This window comes from Xenopus laevis, chromosome 2S (assembly GCF_017654675.1).
Source record: "Xenopus laevis strain J_2021 chromosome 2S, Xenopus_laevis_v10.1, whole genome shotgun sequence".
Taxonomy (NCBI): Eukaryota; Metazoa; Chordata; class Amphibia; order Anura; family Pipidae; genus Xenopus; species Xenopus laevis.
In genome coordinates this window covers 31,255,857-31,283,447 of record NC_054374.1, presented here as the reverse complement: position 1 = coordinate 31,283,447, position 27,591 = coordinate 31,255,857, and the positions used below count along the sequence as shown (strand labels likewise).

The 27,591-nt window shown below is 40.3% G+C and overlaps 1 protein-coding gene across 2 annotated transcripts; it reads right to left on the bottom strand.

Annotated features, from left to right (window-relative positions):
- Positions 1-227: 227 nt before the first annotated feature.
- LOC121400443 (syntaxin-1A-like) lies at positions 228-26,791 on the bottom strand. Of its 2 annotated transcripts, XR_005965751.1 has the most exons (3): positions 26,691-26,791; positions 25,976-26,086; positions 228-1,528 (listed from the first exon to the last, which is right to left on the bottom strand). XR_005965751.1 is itself a non-coding variant. In XM_041583565.1 (2 exons), the coding sequence occupies exons 1-2, from the start codon at positions 26,186-26,188 to the stop codon at positions 1,451-1,453; spliced, it is 291 nt and encodes a 96-aa protein (XP_041439499.1). In that variant the 5' UTR covers positions 26,189-26,669; the 3' UTR covers positions 228-1,450. The 2 variants fall into 2 exon arrangements, 1 of the variants encoding a protein (XP_041439499.1); XM_041583565.1 differs by lacking the exon at positions 26,691-26,791 and having other exon boundaries at positions 25,976-26,669.
- Between the last annotated feature and the right edge of the window lie 800 nt (positions 26,792-27,591).

Genomic DNA, 27,591 nt, shown 5'->3' with positions numbered 1-27,591 from the left:
TGCTAATGATTGAATTTTGTTACATGTATCCCTTAATATCTAGGAATTGAAAAAAAAAATAATGTAAATTTCAAAAGTGCTTACAATTGCACTCTCATCCTCTTATCCTTAATCTGGTTCCCTTGCGTTTTATCAGGATTCCCATTTTTATGCTCACAAACGCAATCTAACACATAAAAATCATCATCCAGTGCAGCTCAGTATAGTGATTGCAACGCACACGTGGATCTCTTTGCTAAGATCTCCTCAAACTCATATCTTTTATTAAATGCCACACAAGGGGGTGCAGACAAAAAAAAAAAAACACACAAGAAAGAATTAACATCAAATATAAAAACTCTCCTCACACAGCATGCTGGTGAGCAACCCCTTCAGAGCTGGGAAGTATTGGCAGCACTGAAAGGATCAGCAACTGACTGGTACAAGCCGTAAGGCACATCAGGACTCAGTTTGCCATCACTGACTCGACTGATTGTGCTGCGTCGCCTTGCGGTCACTTCCCCGCCACTCCCCAACCCATAACACAGAGACGTACACAATGTACTTGGTGGTGCACCAGTGGAGGTAGCCAGTACAGGCTGTTAACACATAACGGCTACCCAGCACTTCCAGGACATAAATACATTTCATGGCGACCAAAGGCCATTACACAACAGTGATGCCAGCTCTGGGTTGAGGTGGATTGCGCACACACACACACATACCATATCTGCATATGTGATCACAGAGACACATATATCTAGACATTTTTCTTACAGAGTTACAAAAAGGAATGTATTTACCCAGATACAAAAAGAACTCAAAATGGCACCCATCCCTCTTCAAAAGAGTTGCCGGAAGAGGGTTCACATAAAACAGATTCCAACTTTTAAACAAGTTAAACCAAACACTGAGCCCCTGTCATGCAAAAAGGGAAATTGTCACGGTCTCCAGCACATTGTCCCAGTTCAAAGCATGAAGAGTGCAATGGATGAAGTCAAATAAGATGGTCTGGCTTTGCTTGGCACTTACTCCCAATGATAGGGTCTAGTTGGCTGCTGAAGAGGCAGATTCTTCTGTGAACCCAAAAGGCATCTGGTGGGCAGTGGAATGGATAATAAAGGCTTTGGAGGAATGATAACCCTCTGCCGCATCCTTCAAACACCTGTAGGAGTCCAATAACTGGGAAACTCTTTGCAAACGAAAGGATATCATAATGGCAAACACAGCTTGGTTAGTAGGCTAAGCTTGTTATGTCCCATCCACCCCATCACGCAGAGTATAGTGAGCCTCTTCCTGGGTGTGTGCACTGGGTTACAACAACAGGGTTGTCATGCAGAGGGGCTCTCCACTCAAAAAGTGTTTTTATTTTTTTGTTTTTTTCCACTGCCAGTGCCTTGTTGGACAGGGCACGCACTGTGTGCTGCATATCTCTTCCTATGTCCAGAACATGCATTCTCTGCCGGTCGCCTTATGCAAAAATCCCTCCAAACGTTGAAGCAATGACAATACCCAGAACCACACAGCAGATGATGATCATGATTTTCTTCTGCAGGAGAAAAAAGATCACCGTTACATTCACAGTACAAAAGTACAGTCACACTCTTACAACGGGACTCGCTAACTCTTTAATGAAATAATTAAGTGCAATATTAAAAATTTTCTTCTAGAATAAAAATACTAGCATTCAAGGCCCTTAGAGGAGAACTAAAGCTTAATGAAAAAAGTAGCTAGAAATGTTGTTTGGGGCTTCTGTACCAGCCCAAGGCAACCACACCCCTTTAGCAGTAAAGATCTGTGTCTCCAAAGATGCCCCAGTAGCTCCCCATCTTCTTTTCTGCTGATTCACTGCACATGCTCTGTGCTGCTGTCACTTACTGAGCTTAGGGACCCACTCACAATATACAGTACACATAGAATAGAAATGTCACAATATAAGGCTGATCAATAATATTGATTGCATCAATTCTGCATAGAGAATATATTGCTTGGCTATTTCTTGTTTAACCCTTTCCCTGCCAGCCGTTTTGTCCTAGATGCGAACATCTACTGCCAAGCAGTTTTTAGATATTTTGCACTCTTTCACTTTAAGGGCCTTTCCTGGGGTGGTCTTTTAGTTAACCCAGGAAAACAATGTATTGTTTTTTTCAGGACAACCTGAACTTTCACAATATGCAAGAATTTTGGTGTAATTCTACTTCTCTAATAAAATATTGGATTCTAAGTGTCAAATAAAATGAAAAAAATCATGTTGCACGAAGAACAATCACATATATCAGAAACATCATTCATTTTATGTACGAGAACACAGCCGATTTAGAAAGGTCTATGTCTCCTGAACGCGACAATATCAAATATATATAGTTTTATGGAGATTTCTCACTTGTATAGCTCAAAATCTACAAGCAGTACACAACCAAATTTCCAAAGCAACACTTCCCAAACGGCATACTTTTGATTTCAAGGCCAAACATTCCGCTAACAGTAGGTTTACCCTAGAAAACTACCCATTACTAGAAAGAACAGATTCTGGTGAATCAAAAATGGGTAGAAATATCTTTGTACTCCAAACCACCAAGTTGCAATTGTTTCCTAAAGTTATAATGTTTTATAGAAATTGGTGAATTTTTTGAAAAATGACCTCAAAGCTTCCACTCTACAGCAACATATCTCCCACACATCATTAGGTATCAATGTAAAACACCCCAAATATAAAATCCTGGGTCCACTGAACAGTTTGATGCCCAATATGAATAGATGTACCCAAGCACGTGGCATAGGAGGCCCCAAAAGGAAGACCCCCCATTTGTTCTGTCATTTCAGATACTGCAAAATCAACACATTTACATCGTTTTGTGGGGCGGCAAAGGTAGAAAAAAGTATGTTCACCCCAGAAAACCATATATTTTCGGAAAGTATACATTCCCCTGAATCCAAATTGGGTATGCATGTCTTTCTACACCAAAGTACCAAGCGGCAAACCATTACTAAAGTTGGTGATTTTGGCGACATTTCCAAAAATCACTTAAAAATTTCTACCCTGCAGCATCGTATTACCCACATACTTTTAGGTATCAAGACAAATCACCCCAAATATGAAAGCCTAGGGTCCTCTGAACAGTTTGATGCCCAATATGTATAGGTGTACCCAAGCAAGTGGCATATAGAGGCCTGAAAAGGAAGACCCCATATGGTCTGTCATTTCAGATACTGCAAAATCAACACATTTACATCGTTTTGGGGGGCGGCAAAGGTAGAAAAAAGTAAGTTCACCCCAGAAAACCATATATTTTCGGAAAGTACACATTGCCACGAATCTAAATTGGGTATGCATGTCTTTGTACTCCAAAGTACCAAGCCGCAAATCATTCCTAAATTTGGTGATTTTGGTGACATTTCCAAAAATCACTTAAAAATGTCTACCCTGCAGCATCGTATTTCCCACATACTTTTAGGTATCAAGAGAAATCACCCCAAATATGAAAGCCTAGGGTCCTCTGAACAGTTTGATGCCCAATATATATAGGTGTACCCAAGCACGTGGCATATAGGGGCCCCAAAAGGAAGACTCCCATATGGTCTGTCATTTGAGGTACTGCAAAATCAACACATTTACATCGTTTTGGGGGGGGGGCAAAAGTAGAAAACAGTAAGTTCACCCCAGAAAACCATATATTTTCGGAAAGTACACATTCCAACGAATCCAAATTGGGTATGCATGTCTTTCTACGCCAAAGTACCAAGCCGCAAATCATTCCTAAATTTGGTGATTTAGGTGACATTTCCAAAAATCACCTCAAAATATCTACCCTGCAGCATCGTATTACCCACATACTTTTAGGTATCAAGACAAATCACCCCAAATATGAAAGCCTAGGGTCCTCTGAACAGTTTGATGCCCAATATGTATAGGTGTACCGAAGCATGTGGCATATAGGGGCCCTAAAAGGAAGACCCCCATATAGTCTGACATTTCAGGTACTGCAAAATCAACACATTTACATTGTTTTGGGGGGGCAAAAGTAGAAAACAGTAAGTTCACCCCAGAAAACCATATATTTTCGGAAAGTACACATTCCCACGAATTCAAATTGGGTATGCATGTCTTTCTACGCCAAAGTACCAAGCCGCAAATCATTCCTAAATTTGGTGATTTAGGTGACATTTCCAAAAATCACCTCAAAATATCTACCCTGCAGCATCGTATTACCCACATACTTTTAGGTATCAAGACAAATCACCCCAAATATGAAAGCCTAGGGTCCTCTGAACAGTTTGATGCCCGATATGTATAGGTGTACCCAAGCACGTGGCATACAGGGGCCCCAAAAGGAAGACCCCCATATAGTCTGTCATTTCAGATACTGCAAAATCAACACATTTACATCGTTTTGGGGGGGCAAAAGTAGAAAACAGTAAGTTCACCCCAGAAAACCATATATTTTCGGAAAGTACACATTCCAACGAATCCAAATTGGGTATGCATGTCTTTCTACGCCAAAGTACCAAGCCGCAAATCATTCCTAAATTTGGTGATTTAGGTGACATTTCCAAAAATCACCTCAAAATATCTACCCTGCAGCATCGTATTACCCACATACTTTTAGGTATCAAGACAAATCACCCCAAATATGAAAGCCTAGGGTCCTCTGAACAGTTTGATGCCCGATATGTATAGGTGTACCCAAGCACGTGGCATACAGGGGCCCCAAAAGGAAGACCCCATATAGTCTGTCATTTCAGGTACTGCAAAATCAACACATTTACATCGTTTTGGGGGGGGGGCAAAAGTAGAAAACAGTAAGTTCACCCCAGAAAACCATATATTTTCGGAAAGTACACATTCCAACGAATCCAAATTGGGTATGCATGTCTTTCTACACCAAAGTACCAAGCCGCAAATCATTCCTAAATTTGGTGATTTAGGTGACATTTCCAAAAATCACCTCAAAATATCTACCCTGCAGCATCGTATTACCCACATACTTTTAGGTATCAAGAGAAATCACCCCAAATATGAAAGCCTAGGGTCCTCTGAACAGTTTGATGCCCGATATGTATAGTTGTACCCAAGCACGTGGCATACAGGGGCCCCAAAAGAAAGACCCCATATAGTCTGTCATTTCAGGTACTGCAAAATCAACACATTTACATCGTTTTGGGGGGGGCAAAAGTAGAAAACAGTAAGTTCACCCCAGAAAACCATATATTTTCGGAAAGTACACATTCCAACGAATCCAAATTGGGTATGCATGTCTTTCTACGCCAAAGTACCAAGCCGCAAATCATTCCTAAATTTGGTGATTTAGGTGACATTTCCAAAAATCACCTCAAAATATCTACCCTGCAGCATCGTATTACCCACATACTTTTAGGTATCAAGAGAAATCACCCCAAATATGAAAGCCTAGGGTCCTCTGAACAGTTTGATGCCCGATATGTATAGGTGTACCCCAGCACGTGGCATACAGGGGCCCCAAAAGGAAGACCCCCATATAGTCTGTCATTTCAGGTACTGCAAAATCAACACATTTACATCGTTTTGGGGGGGGGGCAAAAGTAGAAAACAGTAAGTTCACCCCAGAAAACCATATATTTTCGGAAAGTACACATTCCAACGAATCCAAATTGGGTATGCATGTCTTTCTACGCCAAAGTACCAAGCCGCAAATCATTCCTAAATCTGGTGATTTTGGTGACATTTCCAAAAATGACCTCAAAATATCTACTCTGCAGCATCGTATTACCCACATACTTTTAGGTATCAAGAGAAATCACCCCAAATATGAAAGCCTAGGGTCCTCTGAACAGTTTGATGCCCGATATGTATAGGTGTACCCAAGCACGTGGCATATAGGGGCCCTAAAATGAAGACCCCTCCTTGTATGTTCTGTCATTTCAGGTACTGCAAAATCAACACATTTACATCGTTTTGGGGGGGGCAAAGGTAGAAAAAAGTAAGTTCACCCCAGAAAACCATATATTTTCGGAAAGTACACATTCCCACGAATCTAAATTGGGTATGCATGTCTTTCTACTACAAAGTACCAAGCCGCAAACCATTCCTAAATTTGGTGATTTTGGGGACATTTCCAAAAATGACTTCAAAATTTCGACCCTGCAGCATCGTATTACCCACATACTTTTAGGTATCAAGACAAATCACCCCAAATATGAAAGCCTAGGGTCCTCTGAACAGTTTGATGCCCAATATGTATAGGTGTACCCAAGCACGTGGCGTATAGGGGCCGCAAAACGAAGACCCCCATATGGTCTGTCATTTCAGGTACTGCAAAATCAACACATTTACATTGTTTTGAGGGGGGCAAATGTAGAAAAAAGTAAGTTCACCCCAGAAAACCATATATTTTTGGAAAGTACACATTCCCACGAATTCAAATTGGGTATGCATGTCTTTCTACGCCAAAGTACCAAGCCGCAAATCATTCCTAAATTTGGTGATTTAGGTGACATTTCCAAAAATCACCTCAAAATATCTACCCTGCAGCATCGTATTACCCACATACTTTTAGGTATCAAGACAAATCACCCCAAATATGAAAGCCTAGGGTCCTCTGAACAGTTTGATGCCCAATATGTATAGATGTACCCAAGCACGTGGCATATAGGGGCCCCAAAAGGAAGACCCCCATATGGTCTGTCATTTCAGGTACTGCAAAATCAACACATATACATAGTTTTGGGGGGAGCAAAGGTAAAAAAAAGTGCATTCACCCCAGAAAACCATATATTTTCGGAAAGTACACATTCCCACGAATCCAAATTGGGTATGCATGTCCTTGTACTCCAAAGTACCAAGCCGCAAGCCTTTCCTAAATTTGGCGATAAAAGCAACAGTTTTTACATTTTTGAAAATTGCCTAAAAATATTGCAATTGGCCGCATTTATCTCACCCAATTTCTTACATACAATTCTAAAACACCATAAATACTGATGCCAAGGGTCAATTGAACCGTTTGATGCCCAATATGCATTGATATACCAAGGCAGCTGGCATGTGCGGACCCAAAATGAAAATAGTGCATATGATTTTTCTCTGCTGCCGATTCGCCTTCTGTGAACATAGACCCTTGACTTCATATTATATGCCTCAAGACCCTCCTAACAGCAAAGACCCCCCCAAAACCATATATTTTTGGAAAGTACACATTCTGACGAATCCAAAAAAGATAAAGACGTCTTTCTACACCAAACTGCAAAGCTTTTCTAAACGCAGAGGTTTTTACATTTCTGAAAATCGCCTAAAATTGTTGCAGTTTGCCGCATTTATCACACACACTGTTTTACGTATAAAGAAAAATCACCCTAAATATGGACGTCAGAGGTCTACTAAATAGTTTGATGCCCAATATGCATAGATTTACCAAAGTATGTGGCGTGTACAGACCCCAAATGAAAAACATGCCTATGAATTTTCACGCTAGCCAACTAAGCTGCAGAAAAGAGAGCCCCAACTGTGCGTTATGTGCCATAAGACCCCAAAACTGTAAAAAGACCCCCAGAAACCCATATATTTTTGGAAAGCATATATTCTGGCGAATCAAACTAAGTAAAATAAATCTTTCTATACCAAAGCACCAAACAGCAAAACTATACTAAAGATACATAAGGAACAATAATGCATGGATAAAATTGCAATAAAACCACAAAAATAGCGTAAATCAATGAAATAACAAAATAATTGATCCGGCAGCGTAATTAGTGGCCGAAATCGATTATCCAATAGTCACGCTGTCAAAATAACATGCTTTTAGGCAAAACAAACAGTACAATGAATAAGTAAAAAAAAAAAAAAAAACCCTGTTTGTGAGTTTTTGTGTATACATATTTGTGCACTAATAAAAGTTGTCTGAGTGTGCAAATACATGTAATTAAGTGTAAATAAGTGTACAAAATCGACTAAGTGTGCTAAAATAAAAAAATAAAAAATAAAAAAACACAAATTTTTACTAAAATGTTCATGTAAGTGTATAAATGTACTGTAGGTATGTGTAAGTGCAGGTAAGTGTGTAAAAAAAAGTGCACTTACCGTTTTTGTAGCAGGAGGATCGCTGGAACCGAAGGACGACTCCTGGCAGCGTGTCTGCAGAGTTACTGCGCAGCAGGAAGTGACTGGGCGCGTGGTGCGACGAGGAGGAGGTAAGCCAGCAGCAGCAGCGCTTACATTGCGCTTCTGCTACTTTGAAGTCGGATCTGCGACAATCGCGTCGCAGATCCGACTTGACAGCCCCCCAGCCACGTTGCCCAGGGGGCTGTCTACCCTCCTGACTCTCTGCAGAGGCGGCAAAAGCCGCCGATGCAGAGAGAAGGGCTCAGCTGCAAAAGAACGTACGAGGTACGTTCTTGGCAGCCTGAGCCCTGAACCGCCAGCACGTACGCCGTACGTGCTTGGCGGTTAAAGGGTTAAAATGAAGCATTTCTTTCAAAGCTAATTGAATGAAAGCATTAAGCACAGTTTTCAAGTGTAAATAGTGTGATTTGTGCTTTGTTTATTGTTATTTATGTTGTATTTATTTATGTATCTTTCTTTTTCATTTAAAATAGTTTTTATTCGCACCATGGTGGGGGGGGGGGTGCTTGGGTGGAAGGGAAATATTAATATACTGTAACTAGGGATGTACCGAATCCAGGATTCGGTTCGGGATTCGGCCTTTTTCAGCAGGATTTGGATCTGGCCAAATCCTTCTGCCTGGCCAAACCGAATCCGAATTTGCATATGCAAATTAGGGGCGGGAGGGAAATCGCATCACTTTTGGTACAAAACAAGGAAGTAAAAAATGTTTTCCCCTTCCCACCCCTAATTTGCATATGCAAATTAGGATTTGGATTCGGTATTTGGCCGAATCTTTCAAGAAGGATTTGGGGGTTTGGCCGAATCCAAAATAGTGTAATAACTGTAACAAGTATATTGACAATAAAGCTTTCTTGTCTTGTCTTTGTACCTAGGCCGCACAAACAAATAACACAGTTGTAATACTCCTCCTGTGTATATAAAAATAAAGATATAAAAATAGGAGTGCTGTCTATATATCTTCACTGTATGAGACATAATGGCACTTTCGCATTAACACCTGCTCAGTCGCACCTCTGTAGTTGTGTGTCATTCTGTTACTGCATTAAGATTATCTCTGCCTCTCGCTATAGTGATGGACGAATTTATTCGGCAGGCGCGAATTTGCCCGTTTCGCCTCCAGTGGATAAATTTGCGAATTTGCAGCAAAAATTCGAAGGTTTCAAAGCTGGCATCAAAGCTTTTCCGACGCCCATTTAGACGCCGGTGACAATAAGCGGACGCCCATTGACTTTAATGGGCACCGCCGTCAACTTTGACACCAGCTCCCATTTTGACACCGGCGAATTGTTGCCGGCATTCGCGAAATTCGTGGCGAAGCAAAACGGAACAAATTCACCCATCACTACTCGCTAGAGAAGAGTGAACCCCCTACACAGGTAAGATTTAGCACCTCTCTTTGTACATAAGCCTTCATGTCAGTAAATACTCGACTTAGAATTAATTTCACATACCACACATTCAAGATAACATACTACAAATGTTCATCCTTCTCTCATTTGTCATACAGAGAAAAGTTAGTTCCAGTACATTGGCTGGCAACATGATGCCTTCTGTGAAGAGTTTGGTAGTTTGTTTGACTCAATGGCTACGATGGGGCATATTTACTGTATAAATCTGCGTGAAAAATATACACCAGACGCCACCATATTAAGGGCTTGTTCACCTTTCAGATAACTTTTAGTATGATGTAGAGAGTGATATTCTGAGACAATATGCAATTTGTTTTCATTTTGTATTATTGAAGGTTTTTGAGTTATTTAGCTTTTTATTCAGCAGCGCTTCAATTTGCATTTTAAGCAATCTGGTTGCTAGAGTCCAAATTACCCTAGCAACCAGGCCCGGACTGGCAATCTGTGGGTTCTAGAAAATGCCAGAGGAGCTGCTATAAGGTGCCATAGAAAGTCAGTATTTAGTGTTCTGGTGGGGGCTGTTTGGGCCTATGTGTACCTGAAATGTCAGGGCCTATTTTACTTCTCAGTCCAGACCTGCTAGCATTCATGCACCGATTTCAACGAGAGACTGGAATATGGAATAGGAGAGGAACTGAATAGATGGAAGAGTAAAAAAAATAGCAATAACAATAAATTTGTAGCCTTACAGAACATTTGTTTTTAGATGGGGTCAGTGACCCCCATTTGAAAGCTGGAAAGAGTTAGAAGTCGAAAGTAAATAATTCAAAAAAAAATTCTGGCATTAAAAAAAAAGAAAACAGTGTTGAATGTGATCACGTTTACATTAAAATGAAAGAAATTGGGTCATGTACACATCTGGGTTGCCACCTCAGGGGTCCCCAAATAACCCTGGGCCCCCTGCACACACTGGCACCACAACCTCACCGCATACCTTGTTCTTTTCCTTTGGAGCCACGATTGGGGGGAGGTAAGGGAGAGTGCCAATAGTGTGAGAAATGGAGAGGGTCTGGGTCTGGCCCACCTGTTTTTTCTCAGAGTTCCACCAGTCCAACCCTGAACCCCAGAGGTGCAAGAGCAGAGACCTGCAGCTATTTGCACAATGCAGAGCCTATGAGTAAGTGCCGAAACTCGTTAGGTCTCATTAGGGGGTGGAAAACCGAAATACACAGCAAAAATACACTTCGCCCATGAATAAGTACCTTGCAAGTACGAAACTCGCAAGGCCTATGGAGATGCACTTATACTATTAACTATGATTAATAAAGACTTATTTTTTTAACTTACACCTTTGGCCCTGTGCCCTGTCTTTGTGGTGTATTTGCTTAGGGGCAGAAGCACATGGGGCACTTTGTTACCCACAGGAAATTGTACTTCCGGGCAGGTGACATTTAGGGATGCACCGAATCCAGGATTCGGTTCGGGATTCTGTTTTTTTCAGCAGGATTCGGATTCGCGAATTCTTTGCTGGCTGAACTGAATCTTAATTTGAATAAGCAAATTAGGGACAGGGCTGGAAATCACATGACAATCAATGATCACAAAACAAGGAAGTAAAACATTTTTTCCACTATATATTTTCCCAGACCCTAACTTGCATATGCAAATAAGGATTCGGTTCTGTATTCGGACGAATCTTTCACAAAGGATTCAGGGATTTGGCCGAATCCAAAATAGTGGATTTGCTGCATCTCTGCCCAAACATACCCTCTCCTTGCCCCGCAAAGCACATGAATCACATAATGGCACACAAATGACCTTCCAGCTTCCTCTACATTATTGCAACAATATGAGATTTAAAGATTGGACACCTGTGTGGGGCGAGCAGTGTCGGACTGGGCCGGCCTAGATCCGCTTCTCAGGGGTCGCGGTAAAATCAGATTTCGGTTGTGCGCACTAGCGTTGCGCCGCATGCATGCGCACTAATGTGGCATTAACATGACACTGACGCACTTACACACATACCCGGCGCTGGAGCAACAGGGGGGCCCGGGGCCAGTAGCCCCGTGGGCCCCGAGCCCCCAGTCCGACCCTGGGGGCGAGGACAAGGTATTTTCAGGCATTTAGTCTTCCACGTGTAGGCACAATTTCCTGTGGGTATCCTATGTTCCCTGTGTGCCATTCCACTAAAATATATTTGCCAATTTAATGAAGAGAAAAAGAGATACAATAAGAAGGTTTTGGTAAAAAAATTAAAATAGATGTACTAAGCTAAAGAAAAATATGAAATCTATACCTCTAATGTGAGAAATGTAAGAGAACATTAATAAAGCTTGTGTAAAACAATAATATGAAATAAAAGGGATTATTCTGTTAGTATCCATTTAAAAAGGGACCTTACATAGTAAAGCAGGAGAAAGCAAAGAAGTGAGACCTGTTGCAGACTGTTAGGCTACGGACTAGGCAAGCTTTCCCTCTTCAAGGAAAAAAAATGAAACTCTGTACATGTATGGGATCCATTATTCAGAAAGCTCTGAATTGTAGAAAGGCCGTCTCCCAATGGACGCCACTTTATCTAAATAATCTAAAATTTTAAAAACAATTTCCTTTTTCTTTGTAATATTAAAACAGTACCATGTATATAATTTAAACTAAGACATAATTGATCCTTATTGAAAGCAGAACCAGCCTATTGGGTTTATTTAATGTTTACATGATTTTCTAATAGATATAGGGAATGCCCATTAGAAGGAATTCTGGAAAGGAAGCCCAGGACTGCACCTAAAATTCCCATGTACATGGAATACCCTTGTGACAAGAGTTCATCCACGGGGATTTAAAAGGGCGTTTTACCTTCAAGTTAACTTTTAGTATTCTATAAATTGCCCAATTCTAAGCAATATTTAAATTGGTCTTCATTATTTAGCTTATTAAGTCTTTGGAGAACTGTAAATGACTGAAATTAATCCATTGACCCAGATGATTTTAAAGAATCTAAATACCAGACTTTTGTTGTGATGTAAGTAATCACCCAGTAGATTAGACTAAAGGGCAGATTTATTTTTTGGTGTAAAATGGCGGAATAATTCACCTCACATTTCCAGACATTACGGTTTAAAAAACGGCATAAAAATGGTGTCATTTTTTACGTGCTTTTTCTCAGAGCAACTTCCGCCGGAACTTACTTACAGAGGTCTGAAGCAGTGTAAAATAACTGGGGCAGATCTAGTGTTCGCATGGCATAAATAAAACACATCTTGATAAATTCAACATTTGTTACATAACAAAATGTCTCAATTCGACCCTTGAAAAATCTGCCCCTAAGATTACTACGTTTGTAAGACACAGGTGAATCATGACAAGAAACCCTGCTTTTTATTGGCATTCATTGTTTATTTAGATAAATGGTTTACAAAAAACAGTAAATAAGGAGTGAATCAGAACATTGTCACGCCATTCCTTCGATGTCGATGGGTACGGAGGCAGTCAATGAGCAAAAAGCCACAGCATAGTTCATAATTTCAGTCATATTGAGAGAAGGTTTCTTGTCTTTTCTGGGGTTTTTTTGTGTTCCCAGCATTTCAGTTCCATCACAAGCTTTGCACAGCGATTTCCAAAAGTGATGTCCAGTGATTTGGACAGTGATTTCCAAAGCTTGTCAGTGATTTTCTCCTTAAGTGCTTTAATCTGACACAACATGCAGGGCTTGTACATGTGTGGATGCCGTACCATTCCTCCGCTGTTGTCGTACTTTCATTTCAGTACTTTGGGGAACTCTGTCATTTCTCCTTTTTCTAAACACTTGAAGAGATGTTCCCTCATTTTTTCATAATCATATTTACAGCAGACATTGCCATTGCTTAGTATCTCATAAGCATTTGCAACTGCATATATCACACAGCTCTTACAACCGGAAACTTGTCTTTCGGCAGGAGCAAATTTGATTGTTTTAAAAGGGTCAGAAACCACTTTTCTGTAGAGTTTCCTTATCTCCTTCCGGGTTCGTTTTGAAGGGATTCTTGGAACGCTGTCTACAATCTCTACATGATCCTTTCTATAACAGGTTAGAAAGACGTGATTTCTCTTTTTATCAGCATGAAATTGTACTGATGGTCCAGACACAGGAATAAAACGTTTCTTCACTATGGACTGCAAGCCTTCAGGATTAAACTGCTTTTTTAGAAGTGTTTGTACAGCATCAACAAATACTCCTGGCAGCCCTCTTCTGGGAGTTAGCAACCTTTCTCTGTGCCTTACTGTAAGACCCAATTCAGGGATCCATAACTCTTTCTCCTTGTTTTTGTGCTTTGCATGAGACTTCAATGGAGCACCTGGGTTATTTTCTTGTCGCCCGCTTTCAGTATTTTGCTTCACTTCATCAGGGACAAGTTTTCGGGTTTTGTTAGCAATTTCACTTTCAAATGAGATTTTCCTCTTCCTCTTGGGGGATTGTTGGTTGTTGGACAATTCAGCAATATTATTAACAGTTATAAAGTCCATGTAATTCTTCTATATAGATTGATATAAAACTTGAAAAATAGTCAATAGATCTAAAAAATTCTGTAGACTCTGAATCTCGCAGGACTAAAAGGAAAGAAGTGAAAAATATAAACTGTAAGTTAAAATATAAAAAGTGAAAACTATTAACCATAAGATAGAATACTACATTATTTCTGTTGTAAAAAGAATTGTAAAAGTACGTCGGAGAGAATTAAACCAATTGAACACATAACAAGATAACTGGTCTGAAGAGACTTCGCTACTTTTAACAGTTTACAGAAAAAAATGCCATTTTATAACACATTTAAATGCATAAATGTGAAGCATGTCTGTACTCACCTTCAGTCGGTCTAAGAATGAAGAGCAGTTGGCTGCAACAGGTTTCATACACATTACACTCATTGTGATGTCATCATGTTATGTCACAAAGGGACATGCACAACCGCTTGAAGGCTGTTATTGGCAGTTATAGAAATGTTTGCTGTTCATGTTTTAAACTTGATGTGTATATGTTTGATTTGTATTAAAGCATAACTATAATTTGTGCACATTGAGAAGTTAAAAATAAAATGTAGTCAATTAAAAATGTCAGTGTGTCACGCAGAAACATCAATTCTTCTTTGCTCAGGAAAAGTGCTGCTATTCTTCCACATTTGTGGGAGCAATTGATCTATAAATTGTAAAACACAAAAAAAAGAACCACACTCGATCAAGGAAATATTACCACTTTATTAATGAATATTTAAAATTGCACATATTGAACATTTGTTTTTAAATGGGGTCAGTGACCCACATTTGAAAGCTGGAAAGATTCAGAAGGAGACGGCAAATAATTAATCCTATATATGTAAATACTTGAAACAGTATTGAGCATACTGGGCACATTTCCAAGGCTTTCATGATTGAATGCAGAGAGAATCAACAGATCAACAGTGAGTATTAGGACTATGAAGATTTTCATTCATCCAGGTCATGGTATATCTAATGCAAGTAATTCAAAAATAAACAATTATTGAAGACATTTCACTGCTCATCCAAGCAGCTTCTTCAGTTCAACTGAAAGGTGTGGGATGTCCTTGACATATAAACTCTTCCACTAATCCAATCACAACGGCACATTGTAACTCTTCAGAGAGGTGACATCTAAAATTCACAGAGGTGTTGATTCTATGTAGTTAAAGTGATAGCAACAGTGAGTATTACCAGCCATTTGAGTATTTGTGTTAGAGAAGATGCACCAGACACTTAGCGGCAGATTTACTTAGGGCCGAATATTGCGGGTTAATTAACCCTCGATATTCGACTGTCGAAGTTAAATCCTTCGTCTTCGAATATCGAAGTTGAAGGATTTACCGCAATTCGTTCGAACGAAAAATCGTTTGATCGAACGATTAAATCCTTCGAATCGAACGATTAAATCCTTCGAATCAAACGATTTGAAGGATTTTAATCCATCGAACGGACGATTTTTCTTCAACCTGAAAATTGTTAGAAAGCCGATGGGGACCTTCCCCATAGGCTAACATTGATGTTCGGTAGGTTTTACTTGGCGAAGTAGGGGGTCGAAGTTTTTTTTAAAGAGACAGTACCTCGACTATCGAATGGTCGAATAGTCGAACGATTTTTAGTTCGAATCTTTCGATTCGAAGTCGTAGTCGAAGGTCGAAGTAGCCAATTCAATGGTCGAAGTAGCCAAAAAAAATCATTCGAAATTCGAAGTTTTTTTTTTTATTCTATTCCTTCATTCGAGCTAAGTAAATGTGCCCCTAACTCAGTCACTACTGCCTGCAGATTCCAGCCAGCACAATGTGACAGTAACACAATATTTTCCCCAAACATCCAAGCCGAATGCTGGGGAAGTGTTTTGTGTGGGTGGCCAAGTGAGCGCTGTAAGAGCACACTGAGCAAATAGAGCGAAACTGTTCAGTTTACACTTAACCAGATCATCTATTTCCATCTCTGAATCCTTCCGATTTACAGTAAGAGGAGGGCTACAAAAAAAACAAACAAGAGTTTAGCCATCAGATGTATGTATTTAGGCACAATGCATGTTTTCCCATCGGTCGGAAAATGTAGACTGAGGAAACGCTCATGCCGTCCTCTCTGTACCATAACTGGCATGAATGTGTTACATGTTTCAATGCTCACATGGGACATAGCTTGTTACTACACTAGGGGGCAGATTTACACAGGGTCGAATATCGAGGGTTAATTTACCCTCGATATTCGACTGCCGGATGTAAATCCTTCGACTTCGAAGGATTTACCGCAAATAGTTCGATCGAACGAAAAAATCAAATGATTCGAAGGATTTTAATCTATCGATCGAACGTTTTTTCTTCGATCAAAAAATTGATAGAAAGCCTATGGGGACCTTCCCCATAGGCTAACATGGCACCTCGGTAGGTTTTAGGTGGCGAAGTAGGGGGGTCGAAGTTTTTTTTAAAGAGACAGTACTTTTTCAATTTCTTTCTATCTTTCAATTTGAAGTCGTAGTCGAAGGTCGAAGTAGCCAATTCAATGGTCGAAGTAGCCAAAAAAATCATTCGAAATTCGAAGTAAATGGGCCCCACAGTGTTTTTCCCGCCAGCTTTGAAAATGCATTTTGTGATATTAGCCTTACCCTTTTGGCTATAGAGGGCATTCAGGGCAGTTTGACTGCTGCTGCCCAGGCACAGAACAATGACAATCAAAACACCTCTGTCAGCCTGTCAACTATCCCAATACCATTGAGACAAAAGTGGTCACAGTCTGCACGTGACTGCTGTGTGTCCAGTAGGGAGTTCTATGTAGTAGGAGCAATGATAGGAGGACAATCACATCTGACTGGATGTCTGATGGAAGCGCTTCCTTAGAGCTGATGGCTGTGGATTAATCATACATACACAGAGTGATATTTGAAAAGGAAAACCATCAGCTTCTGCAGGGAATCATGGCTGAGGGCAGGCCCAGGGAAATGCCAAGTTTTACCCATCTATCATAGGGGCAAATTTACTAAAGGGCAAAGTGACTAACGTTGGCGAAAATTCGCCAGCATGACGTCATTTCGGAACTTCACCAATTTGCTAACGAGCGTTGGCGTAACTTCGCTAGTGAAGGAGTACCGACTCCTGCGGTACTTCGCACCCCAACGCCCAGGGCCGGATTTACATAGTGGGTGCCCCTTGGCCCACTACCGTTCGTCGCCCTTGTCCCCTCCAAGGGGACAGGAGCAATGGGGTTTGGCGCACAGGAAATAAAAAAAATGATTGTATCTCCAGCGAGTCCTCAGTGTTTTTGAACCAATGTACGGTGCAACTTCCGCCGGAACTTACTTACAGAGGTCTGAAGCAGTGTAAAATAACTGGGGCACATCTGGTGTTTGCTTGGCATAAATAAAACACATCTTGATAAATTCAACATTTTTCTTACATAACAAAATGTCTCAATTCGACCTTTGAAAAATCTGCCCCTAAGATTACTACGTTTGTAAGACACAGGTGAATCATGACAAGAAACCCTGCTTTTTTTATTGGCATTCATTGTTTATTTAGATAAATGGTTTACAAAAAACAGTAAATAAGGAGTGAAGCTTGAAAGAACATTGTCACGCCATTCCTTCGATGTCGATGGGTACGGAGGCAGTCAATGAGCAAAAAGCAACAGCACAGTTCATAATTTCAGTCATATTGAGAGAATGTTTCTTGTCTTTTCTGGGGGGGTTTTTGTGTTCCCAGCATTTTAGTTCCATCACAAGCTTTGCACAGCGATTTCCAAAAGTGATGTCCAGTGATTTGGACAGTGATTTCCAAAGCTTGTCAGTGATTTTCTCCTTAAGTGCTTTAATCTGACACAACATGCAGGGCTTGTACATGTGTGTATGCCGTACCATTCCTCCGCTGTTGTCGTACTTTCATATCAGTACTTTGGGGAACTCTGTCATTTCTCCTTTTTCTAAACACTTGAAGAGATGTTCCCTCATTTTTTCATAATCATATTTACAGCAGACATTGCCATTGCTCAGTATCTCATAAGCATTTGCAACTGCATATATCACACAGCTCTTACAACCAGAAACTTGTCTTTCGGCAGGAGCAAATTTGATTGTTTTTAAAGGGTCAGAAACCACTTTTCTGTAGAGTTTCCTTATCTCCTTCCGGGTTCGTTTTGAAGGGATTCTTGGAACGCTGTCTACAATCTCTACATGATCCTTTCTATAACAGGTTAGAAAGACGTGATTTCTCTTTTTATCAGCATGAAATTGTACTGATGGTCCAGACACAGGAATAAAACGTTTCTTCACTATGGACTGCAAGCCTTCAGCATTAAACTGCTTTTTTAGAAGTGTTTGTACAGCATCAACAAATACTCCTGGCAGCCCTCTTCTGGGAGTTAGCAACCTTTCTCTGTGCCTTACTGTAAGACCCAATTCAGGGATCCATAACTCTTTCTCCTTGTTTTTGTGCTTTGCATGAGACTTCAATGGAGCACCTGGGTTATTTTCTTGTCGCCCGCTTTCAGTATTTTGCTTCACTTCATCAGGGACAAGTTTTCGGGTTTTGTTAGCAATTTCACTTTCAAATGAGATTTTCCTCTTCCTCTTGGGGGATTGTTGGTTGTTGGACAATTCAGCAATATTATTATTAACAGTGATAAAGTCCATGTAATTCTTCTATATAGATTGATATAAAACTTGAAAAATAGATCTAAAAATTCTGTAGACTCTGAATCTCGCAGGACTAAAAGGAAAGAAGTGAAAAATATAAACTGTAAGTTAAAATATAAAAAGTGAAAACTATTAACCATAAGATAGAATACTACATTATTTCTGTTGTAAAAAGAATTGTAAAAGTACGTCGGAGAGAATTAAACCAATTGAACATATAACAAGATAACTGGTCTGAAGAGACTTCGCTACTTATAACAGTTTACAGAAAAAAATGCCATTTTATAACACATTTAAATGCATAAATGTGAAGCATGTCTGTACTCACCTTCAGTCAGTCTAAGAATGAAGAGCAGTTGGCTGCAACAGGTTTCATACACATTACACTCATTGTGATGTCATCATGTTATGTCACAAAGGGACATGCACAACCGCTTGAAGGCTGTTATTGGCAGTTATAGAAATGTTTGCTGTTCATGTTTTAAACTTGATGTGTATATGTTTGATTTGTATTAAAGCATAACTATAATTTGTGCACATTGAGAAGTTAAAAATAAAATGTAGTCAATTAAAAATGTCAGTGTGTCACGCAGAAACATCAATTCTTCTTTGCTCAGGAAAAGTGCTGCTATTCTTCCACATTTGTGGGAGCAATTGATCTATAAATTGTAAAACACAAAAAAAAGAACCACACTCGATCAAGGAAATATTACCACTTTATTAATGAATATTTAAAATTGCACATATAGAACATTTGTTTTTAAATGGGGTCAGTGACCCACATTTGAAAGCTGGAAAGATTCAGAAGGAGACGGCAAATAATTAATCCTATATATGTAAATACTTGAAACAGTATTGAGCATACTGGGCACATTTCCAAGGCTTTCATGATTGAATGCAGAGAGAATCAACAGATCAACAGTGAGTATTAGGACTATGAAGATTTTCATTCATCCAGGTCATGGTATATCTAATGCAAGTAATTCAAAAATAAACAATTATTGAAGACATTTCACTGCTCATCCAAGCAGCTTCTTCAGTTCAACTGAAAGGTGTGGGATGTCCTTGACATATAAACTCTTCCACTAATCCAATCACAACGGCACATTGTAACTCTTCAGAGAGGTGACATCTAAAATTCACAGAGGTGTTGATTCTATGTAGTTAAAGTGATAGCAACAGTGAGTATTACCAGCCATTTGAGTATTTGTGTTAGAGAAGATGCACCAGACACTTAGCGGCAGATTTACTTAGGGCCGAATATTGCGGGTTAATTAACCCTCGATACTCGACTGTCGAAGTTAAATCCTTCGTCTTCGAATATCGAAGTTGAAGGATTTACCGCAATTCGTTCGAACGAAAAATCGTTTGATCGAACGATTAAATCCTTCGAATCGAACGATTAAATCCTTCGAATCAAACGATTTGAAGGATTTTAATCCATCGAACGGACGATTTTTCTTCAACCTGAAAATTGTTAGAAAGCCGATGGGGACCTTCCCCATAGGCTAACATTGATGTTCGGTAGGTTTTACTTGGCGAAGTAGGGGGTCGAAGTTTTTTTTAAAGAGACAGTACCTCGACTATCGAATGGTCGAATAGTCGAACGATTTTTAGTTCGAATCTTTCGATTCGAAGTCGTAGTCGAAGGTCGAAGTAGCCAATTCAATGGTCGAAGTAGCTAAAAAAAATCATTCGAAATTCGAAGTTTTTTTTTTTATTCTATTCCTTCATTCGAGCTAAGTAAATGTGCCCCTAACTCAGTCACTACTGCCTGCAGATTCCAGCCAGCACAATGTGACAGTAACACAATATTTTCCCAAACATCCAAGCCGAATGCTGGGGAAGTGTTTTGTGTGGGTGGCCAAGTGAGCGCTGTAAGAGCACACTCAGCAAATAGAGCGAAACTGTTCAGTTTACACTTAACCAGATCATCTATTTCCATCTCTGAATCCTTCCGATTTACAGTAAGAGGAGGGCTACAAAAAAAAAAAACAAGAGTTTAGCCATCAGATGTATGTATTTAGGCACAATGCATGTTTTCCCATCGGTCGGAAAATGTAGACTGAGGAACCGCTCATGCCGTCCTCTCTGTACCATAACTGGCATGAATGTGTTACATGTTTCAATGCTCACATGGGACATAGCTTGTTACTACACTAGGGGGCAGATTTACACAGGGTCGAATATCGAGGGTTAATTAACCCTCGATATTCGACTGTCGGATGTAAATCCTTCGACTTCGAAGTCGAAGGATTTACCGCAAATAGTTCGAACGAAAAATCGATGAAATCCTTCTAATTGCATGATTCGAAGGATTTTAATCCATCGATCATTTTTTCTTCGACCAAAAAATTGATAGAAAGCCTATGGGGACCTTCCCCATAGGCTAACATGGCACCTCGGTAGGTTTTAGGTGGCGAAGTAGGGGGGTCGAAGTTTTTTTTAAAGAGACAGTACTTTGACTATCGAATGGTTGAATAGTCGAACAATTTTTAGTTCGAATCTTTCAATTCGAAGTCGTAGTCGAAGGTCGAAGTAGCCAATTCAATGGTCGAAGTAGCCAAAAAAAATCATTCGAAATTCGAAGTAAATGGGCCCCACAGTGTTTTTCCCGCCAGCTTTGAAAATGCATTTTGTGATATTAGCCTTACCCTTTTGGCTATAGAGGGCATTCAGGGCAGTTTGACTGCTGCTGCCCAGGCACAGAACAATGACAATCAAAACACCTCTGTCAGCCTGTCAACAATCCCAATACCATTGACACAAAAGTCGTCACAGTCTGCACGTGACTGCTGTGTGTCCAGTAGGGGGTTCCATGTAGTAGGAGCAATGATAGGAGGACAATCACATCTGACTGGATGTCTGATGGAAGCGCTTCCTTAGAGCTGATGGCTGTGGATTAATCATACATACACAAAGCGATATTTGAAAAGGAAAACCCATCAGCTTCTGCAGGGAATCATGGCTGAGGGCAGGCCCAGGGAAATGCCAAGTTTTACCCATCTATCATAGGGGCAAATTTACTAAAGGGCAAAGTGACTAACGCTGGCAAAAATTCGCTAGCGTGACATTTCGGAACTTCACCGATTTACTAACGGGCGTTGGCGTAACTTCGCTAGCGAAGGAGATAGACTCTAGCGGTACTTCGCACCCCAACGCCCAGGGCCGGATTTACATAGTGGGTGCCCCTTGGCCCACTACCGTTCGTCCCCCTTGTCCCCTCCAAGGGGACAGGAGCAATTGGGTTTGGCGAACGGGAAATTAAAAAAAATTATTGTATCTCCAGGGCATCCTCAGTGTTTTTGAACCAATGTACGGTGCAACTTCTGCCAGAACTTACTTACAGAGGTCTGAAGCAGTGTAAAATAACTGGGGCACATCTGGTGTTTGCTTGGCATAAATAAAACACATCTTGATAAATTCAACATTTTTCTTACATAACAAAATGTCTCAATTTGACCTTTGAAAAATCTGCCCCTAAGATTACTACGTTTGTAAGACACAGGTGAATCATGACAAGAAACCCTGCTTTTTTTATTGGTATTCATTGTTTATTTAGATAAATGGTTTACAAAAAACAGTAAATAAGGAGTGAAGCTTGAAAGAACATTGTCACGCCATTCCTTCGATGTCGATGGGTACGGAGGCAGTCAATGAGCAAAAAGCAACAGCACAGTTCATAATTTCAGTCATATTGAGAGAATGTTTCTTGTCTTTTCTGGGGGGTTTTTGTGTTCCCAGCATTTTAGTTCCATCACAAGCTTTGCACAGCGATTTCCAAAAGTGATGTCCAGTGATTTGGACAGTGATTTCCAAAGCTTGTCAGTGATTTTCTCCTTAAGTGCTTTAATCTGACACAACATGCAGGGCTTGTACATGTGTGTATTCCGTACCATTCCTCCGCTGTTGTCGTACTTTCATATCAGTACTTTGGGGAACTCTGTCATTTCTCCTTTTTCTAAACACTTGAAGAGATGTTCCCTCATTTTTTCATAATCATATTTACAGCAGACATTGCCATTGCTTAGTATCTCATAAGCATTTGCAACTGCATATATCACACAGCTCTTACAACCGGAAACTTGTCTTTCGGCAGGAGCAAATTTGATTGTTTTAAAAGGGTCAGAAACCACTTTTCTGTAGAGTTTCCTTATCTCCTTCCGGGTTCGTTTTGAAGGGATTCTTGGAACGCTGTCTACAATCTCTACGTGATCCTTTCTATAACAGGTTAGAAAGACGTGATTTCTCTTTTTATCAGCATGAAATTGTACTGATGGTCCAGACACAGGAATAAAACGTTTCTTCACTATGGACTGCAAGCCTTCAGCATTAAACTGCTTTTTAAGAAGTGTTTGTACAGCATCAACAAACACTCCTGGCAGCCCTCTTCTGGGAGTTAGCAACCTTTCTCTGTGCCTTACTGTAAGACCCAATTCAGGGATCCATAACTCTTTCTCCTTGTTTTTGTGCTTTGCATGAGACTTCAATGGAGCACCTGGGTTATTTTCTTGTCGCCCGCTTTCAGTATTTTGCTTCACTTCATCAGGGACAAGTTTTCGGGTTTTGTTAGCAATTTCACTTTCAAATGAGATCTTCCTCTTCCTCTTGGGGGATTGTTGGTTGTTGGACAATTCAGCAATATTATTATTAACAGTGATAAAGTCCATGTAATTCTTCTATATAGATTGATATAAAACTTGAAAAATAGTCAATAGATCTAAAAATTCTGTAGACTCTGAATCTCGCAGGACTAAAAGGAAAGAAGTGAAAAATATAAACCGTAAGTTAAAATATAAAAAGTGAAAACTATAAGTTAAAATACTACATTATTTCTTTTGTAAAAAGAATTGTAAAAGTACATTGGAGAGTATAAAACCAATTGAACATATAACAAGATAACTGGTCTGAAGAGACTGCGCTACATTTAACAGTTTACAGAAAAAAATGCCATTTTATAACACATTTAAATGCATAAATGTGAAGCATGTCTGTACTCACCTTCAGTCGGTCTAAGAATGAAGAGCAGTTGGCTGCAACAGGTTTCATACACATTACAGTCATTGTGATGTCATCATGTTATGTCACAAAGGGACATGCATAGCCGCTTGAAGGCTGTTATTGGCAGTTATAGAAATGTTTGCTGTTCATGTTTTGAACTTGATGTGTATATGTTTGATTTGTATTAAAGCATAACTATAATTTGTGCACATTGAGAAGTTAAAAATAAAATGTAGTCAATTAAAAATGTCAGTGTATCACGCAGAAACATCAATTCTTCTTTGTTCAGGAAAAGTGCTGCTATTCTTCCACATTTCTGGGAGCAATTGATCTATAATTGTAAAACACACAAAAAAAACACTCGATCCGAGAAATATTTTAATAATGAATATTTAAAATTGCACATACAGAACTAACGCCAGGCAAAGTTGTGCTCTGGCGAACGAACGTAACTATGCAAATTCACAAAGATTGAGATTTTACTGAACGTTACCTCTTGTGCCAGACTTGCCTTCGCTACCTCAGACCAGGCGAAGTGCAATAGAGTAGATAGGACTTGGTCAAAAAGTCTTTGAAAATGTTTCTGTCGAAAAAACGCTGGCGTATTTACTTTTTACAGGGTGACAGGCTGCAAAAGATCGTAATTATTTTTGGGCTACCCGGCTTCCCCTTTACATTTCCTAACATATGGCACATAAACTATACACTGGGCTCATGTGTAGGCCAATATAACAACTTTATTTTATTTTATTAAGGTTCCCTGGGCTTGTGTAGTGTAATGTATTTGCTGCAACATAAACGTCCATTCAACTTTAACTTCCCGCCGTATGCAAATTAGCCAACGCTAGCGTAACTTCGATTTGCTTGCTGCAGTAATGCTAGCGCAACTTCGCCAGCGTTCGCCGCCCTGGACGCAACTTCGGATTTTAGTGAATTAGCGTTGTCCTGGCAAATGTACACCTGGCGAAGTGTTGCAATGGCAGCGAAGTGTCGCTGGCGCAATTTCGGAGGTAAGTAAATTTGCCCAATAGTCTAATAAAACAGCCCTTGGCACAAAATATTTGGTGAATTAATAAAAAGGAGTGTGAGCCTACACATTTATTTACTACGTGAATGAGGGAAAATCATTTTGAGGCACAATATTTGGTCATGCAATGGGAAACAGGGTCAAAATTTGTCCAGAGATGCCGAGAGCTGCAGGTGAACAGGTGGATCCCTCATTAAAGCAGTTTTTCCTCCCTTAAAGCGATAGTGACAAGTTCCTATAAAAATCATAGGAACGTGTCAGTATGAAGTAAATGCTGCACCCGTAATTGTTCCCAAAAGCCACCCCAGCCCCCACAAACCTGCATTCACCCGACCCTCCGACACAGCTAAATGACCTTCTGAGCCGTTTCATTGACGCTGGGCTGGGTGTGACACGATACTTCCATAGGCTGTTTACGAATGAAAACAGGAATTCAGCCTGTCGATGGATCGCTCAGCCCCCAGCCCAGCGTCACTGAAGCAACCTGGAAGATCTGTTAGTAGCGTCAGCAAGTGGGCAGCACACAGGTTTGCTGTGCTGGGGCGCAGCATTTACTTTATACTGACACATTCCTATGATTTTTATAGGAATGTGACAGTATCGCTTTAAGTTGAGGGCCCAGGAATCTCATCACTGCCTAGTTCCCCTTCTATAGGGTCTCCACACACAGATCTCAAGTATTTTATATCTATATTGTAAGCAAAGTGTTTCTCGTTATTTTAGTCACCTTACCTTATCATATGTTTGGAATTTTGCCATCATAAAATACTATTAGACACATTTAACCCCCAGGATAATACAAAAATGTGTTCTTGGGTCCCTTGCCTACCAGATTCTCTGTTGCAGGAGATGAGGAGCATTAGAGAATCTGATCCCTACAGAAATTATTTTCAGATCTCAAGAAATGCAGGAACATGAATCCAATAACAGGAGAATTGTAGCTGCACATTTTATGGGATTACACCAGTGATTCCCAACCAGTAGCTCGTAAGCAACATGTTGCTCCCCAACCCCTTGGATGTTGCACTCAGTGGCCTCAATGCAGGTGCTTATTTTTCAATTCCAGGCTTGGAGACAAGTTTTGGTTGTATAAAAACCAGGTGCCCTGCCAAACAGAGTCTCATGTAGGATGCCAGTCCATATAGGGACTACCAATAGCCAATCACAGACCTTATTTGGCACCATCCAGGATCATTTTTCATGTTTGTGTTGCTCCCCAAATCTTTTTACATCTGAATGTTGCTCACGGGTGATAAAGATTGGGGACCCCTGGGTTACACAAATCAAGTCCAATGCTGTTGGGCTTAATCTGTGTAACCCCATTCAATTCCAGCAATTGGACTACATAATGCCCTATGGGAGTAGACACAGGGACTTACCCTTCTGGCTTTACTCTGGTACTTGACTGCCTTCTTGGTGTCAGACACTGCTCTTTCCACATAGTCCACGGAATGTTCCACATTATACTCTATGCGGTCGATCATTTCACCCTGATAAAGTTCAGAAAGAAGGAAGGAAAGGAAAAAGAAGAGACCAACAAGAAGGAACAGGAAAGTTTGGGGAAACATTGAAAGAGGAGACATAAAGACCATGAAAGAGAGAGTGTAACACAGAGGAGAGAAGCAGCAGCAGATTTACAGAGGGAGACATTAAAGTGAAACATAAAGGCAGTGAGAATATAGAGCAAGCAGATGAATGGCATTAAAGAGAATATAACGTGCATTTAGATTACAATTCAGAAAGAATTAAGTAAAGTGAATCAGTAGCAAATGACAAGAGAAGTCACACAAAGGGTGAAGAGATAATAGGAGTATAGAAGAGAGGCCATTGAAAAAGGAAGGTATAGGGACAATATATAAAAAAGTAGGAGAAGCAGAGAACAGAAAAAGTGATGAAAGTGTACAGGAAAATAGAAGTAGCAGGAATTAAGAGAAAGGAAGAGTGACACATTGTGTACAGAAGGAGACATTAGAAGGAGCAGGTGAAAATGATGACAGGTAGCAGACAAGATAGTGAAAAAAGGAACAAGAGAGAAGGGCCAGAGAAAGAAAATCTTAATAAATCGGCATTAAACCTTCCTGCCTTGCTTGTTACCTGTTCTTCTGCAGGTGACTTTTACCCCCACTTGCTGCTCCAGTCAGCTTTAATCTATATAAACCAAGAGAGAAAGAGACAATTTGCCACTGGGTCTCCCTATAAAACATTCAAATATCAATTACAACAATCACTAATCTACATGCAGAAAAAAAAAGACAGGAAAAAAGGGCAGGACACAGCTAGAACAATTAGAACATCCAGAAAACAACACTTCCTTCTGTGTTTGATTTCTGATGTGTACCAGAACAACAGGCCAATGTAGTGACAATTCAAACAAATGCACAACATGAATTTAGCAAAGCAAAGGGACACTGGGGCTGGCTTTCAAAGTCCCCATCACTGGTCTATATATGCAGGCCTGCTGCTTTGTTTTCTGCCTGTGTACAATGATTTAGGCCAGAAAAATAAGCGGTGTAAAAAATATGATGTATTGATAATGCTCCTTAAAGGGGACCCGTCACCCAAAAAAATTATTCAAAATCCTATTTTATCACATCAATCAAGCAAAATGAACTTTAATTACACTATATGAAATTATTTGAATCTTGTTTCCTTCAGTCTGGGATTTCAAAATGATAGCAAGCAGGCAGGAGCCATTTTGTGGACACTGTTATTAAGGCCAGTGGCGTAACTACCGGGGGAGCAGGGGGTGCGATTGGGCCAGGGGCCCACACCCCCTCAGGGCCCCCCCCGGCAGCTCGCGCCACTGTTCTAATGCGGCCGTTTCTGGCCGTACGGAGGGGGGCGGGGCCCGGCTGCATGTCCTGCGCCAGGGCCCACCCCCCTCTAGTTACGTCGCTGATTAAGACAAGCCTTGTATCATCTCAGAATCTTGTTTGTGCACCAGAATGGGGACCTGATGTCCATCCCCATGCCCTGGCTACACAATTAAATGGTA

What these genes read in the sequence shown, in the direction of transcription:
- LOC121400443 (XM_041583565.1), bottom strand. Translation starts at nt 26,188, where the DNA reads ATGGTCTTTATGTCTCCTCTTTCAATGTTTCCCCAAACTTTCCTGTTC. An exon ending in ACCAGAGTAAAGCCAGAAGG is followed by an intron (nt 1,529 to 25,975) that starts GTAAGTCCCTGT and finishes TTTCTCCTGCAG; the next exon opens with AAGAAAATCATGATCATCAT.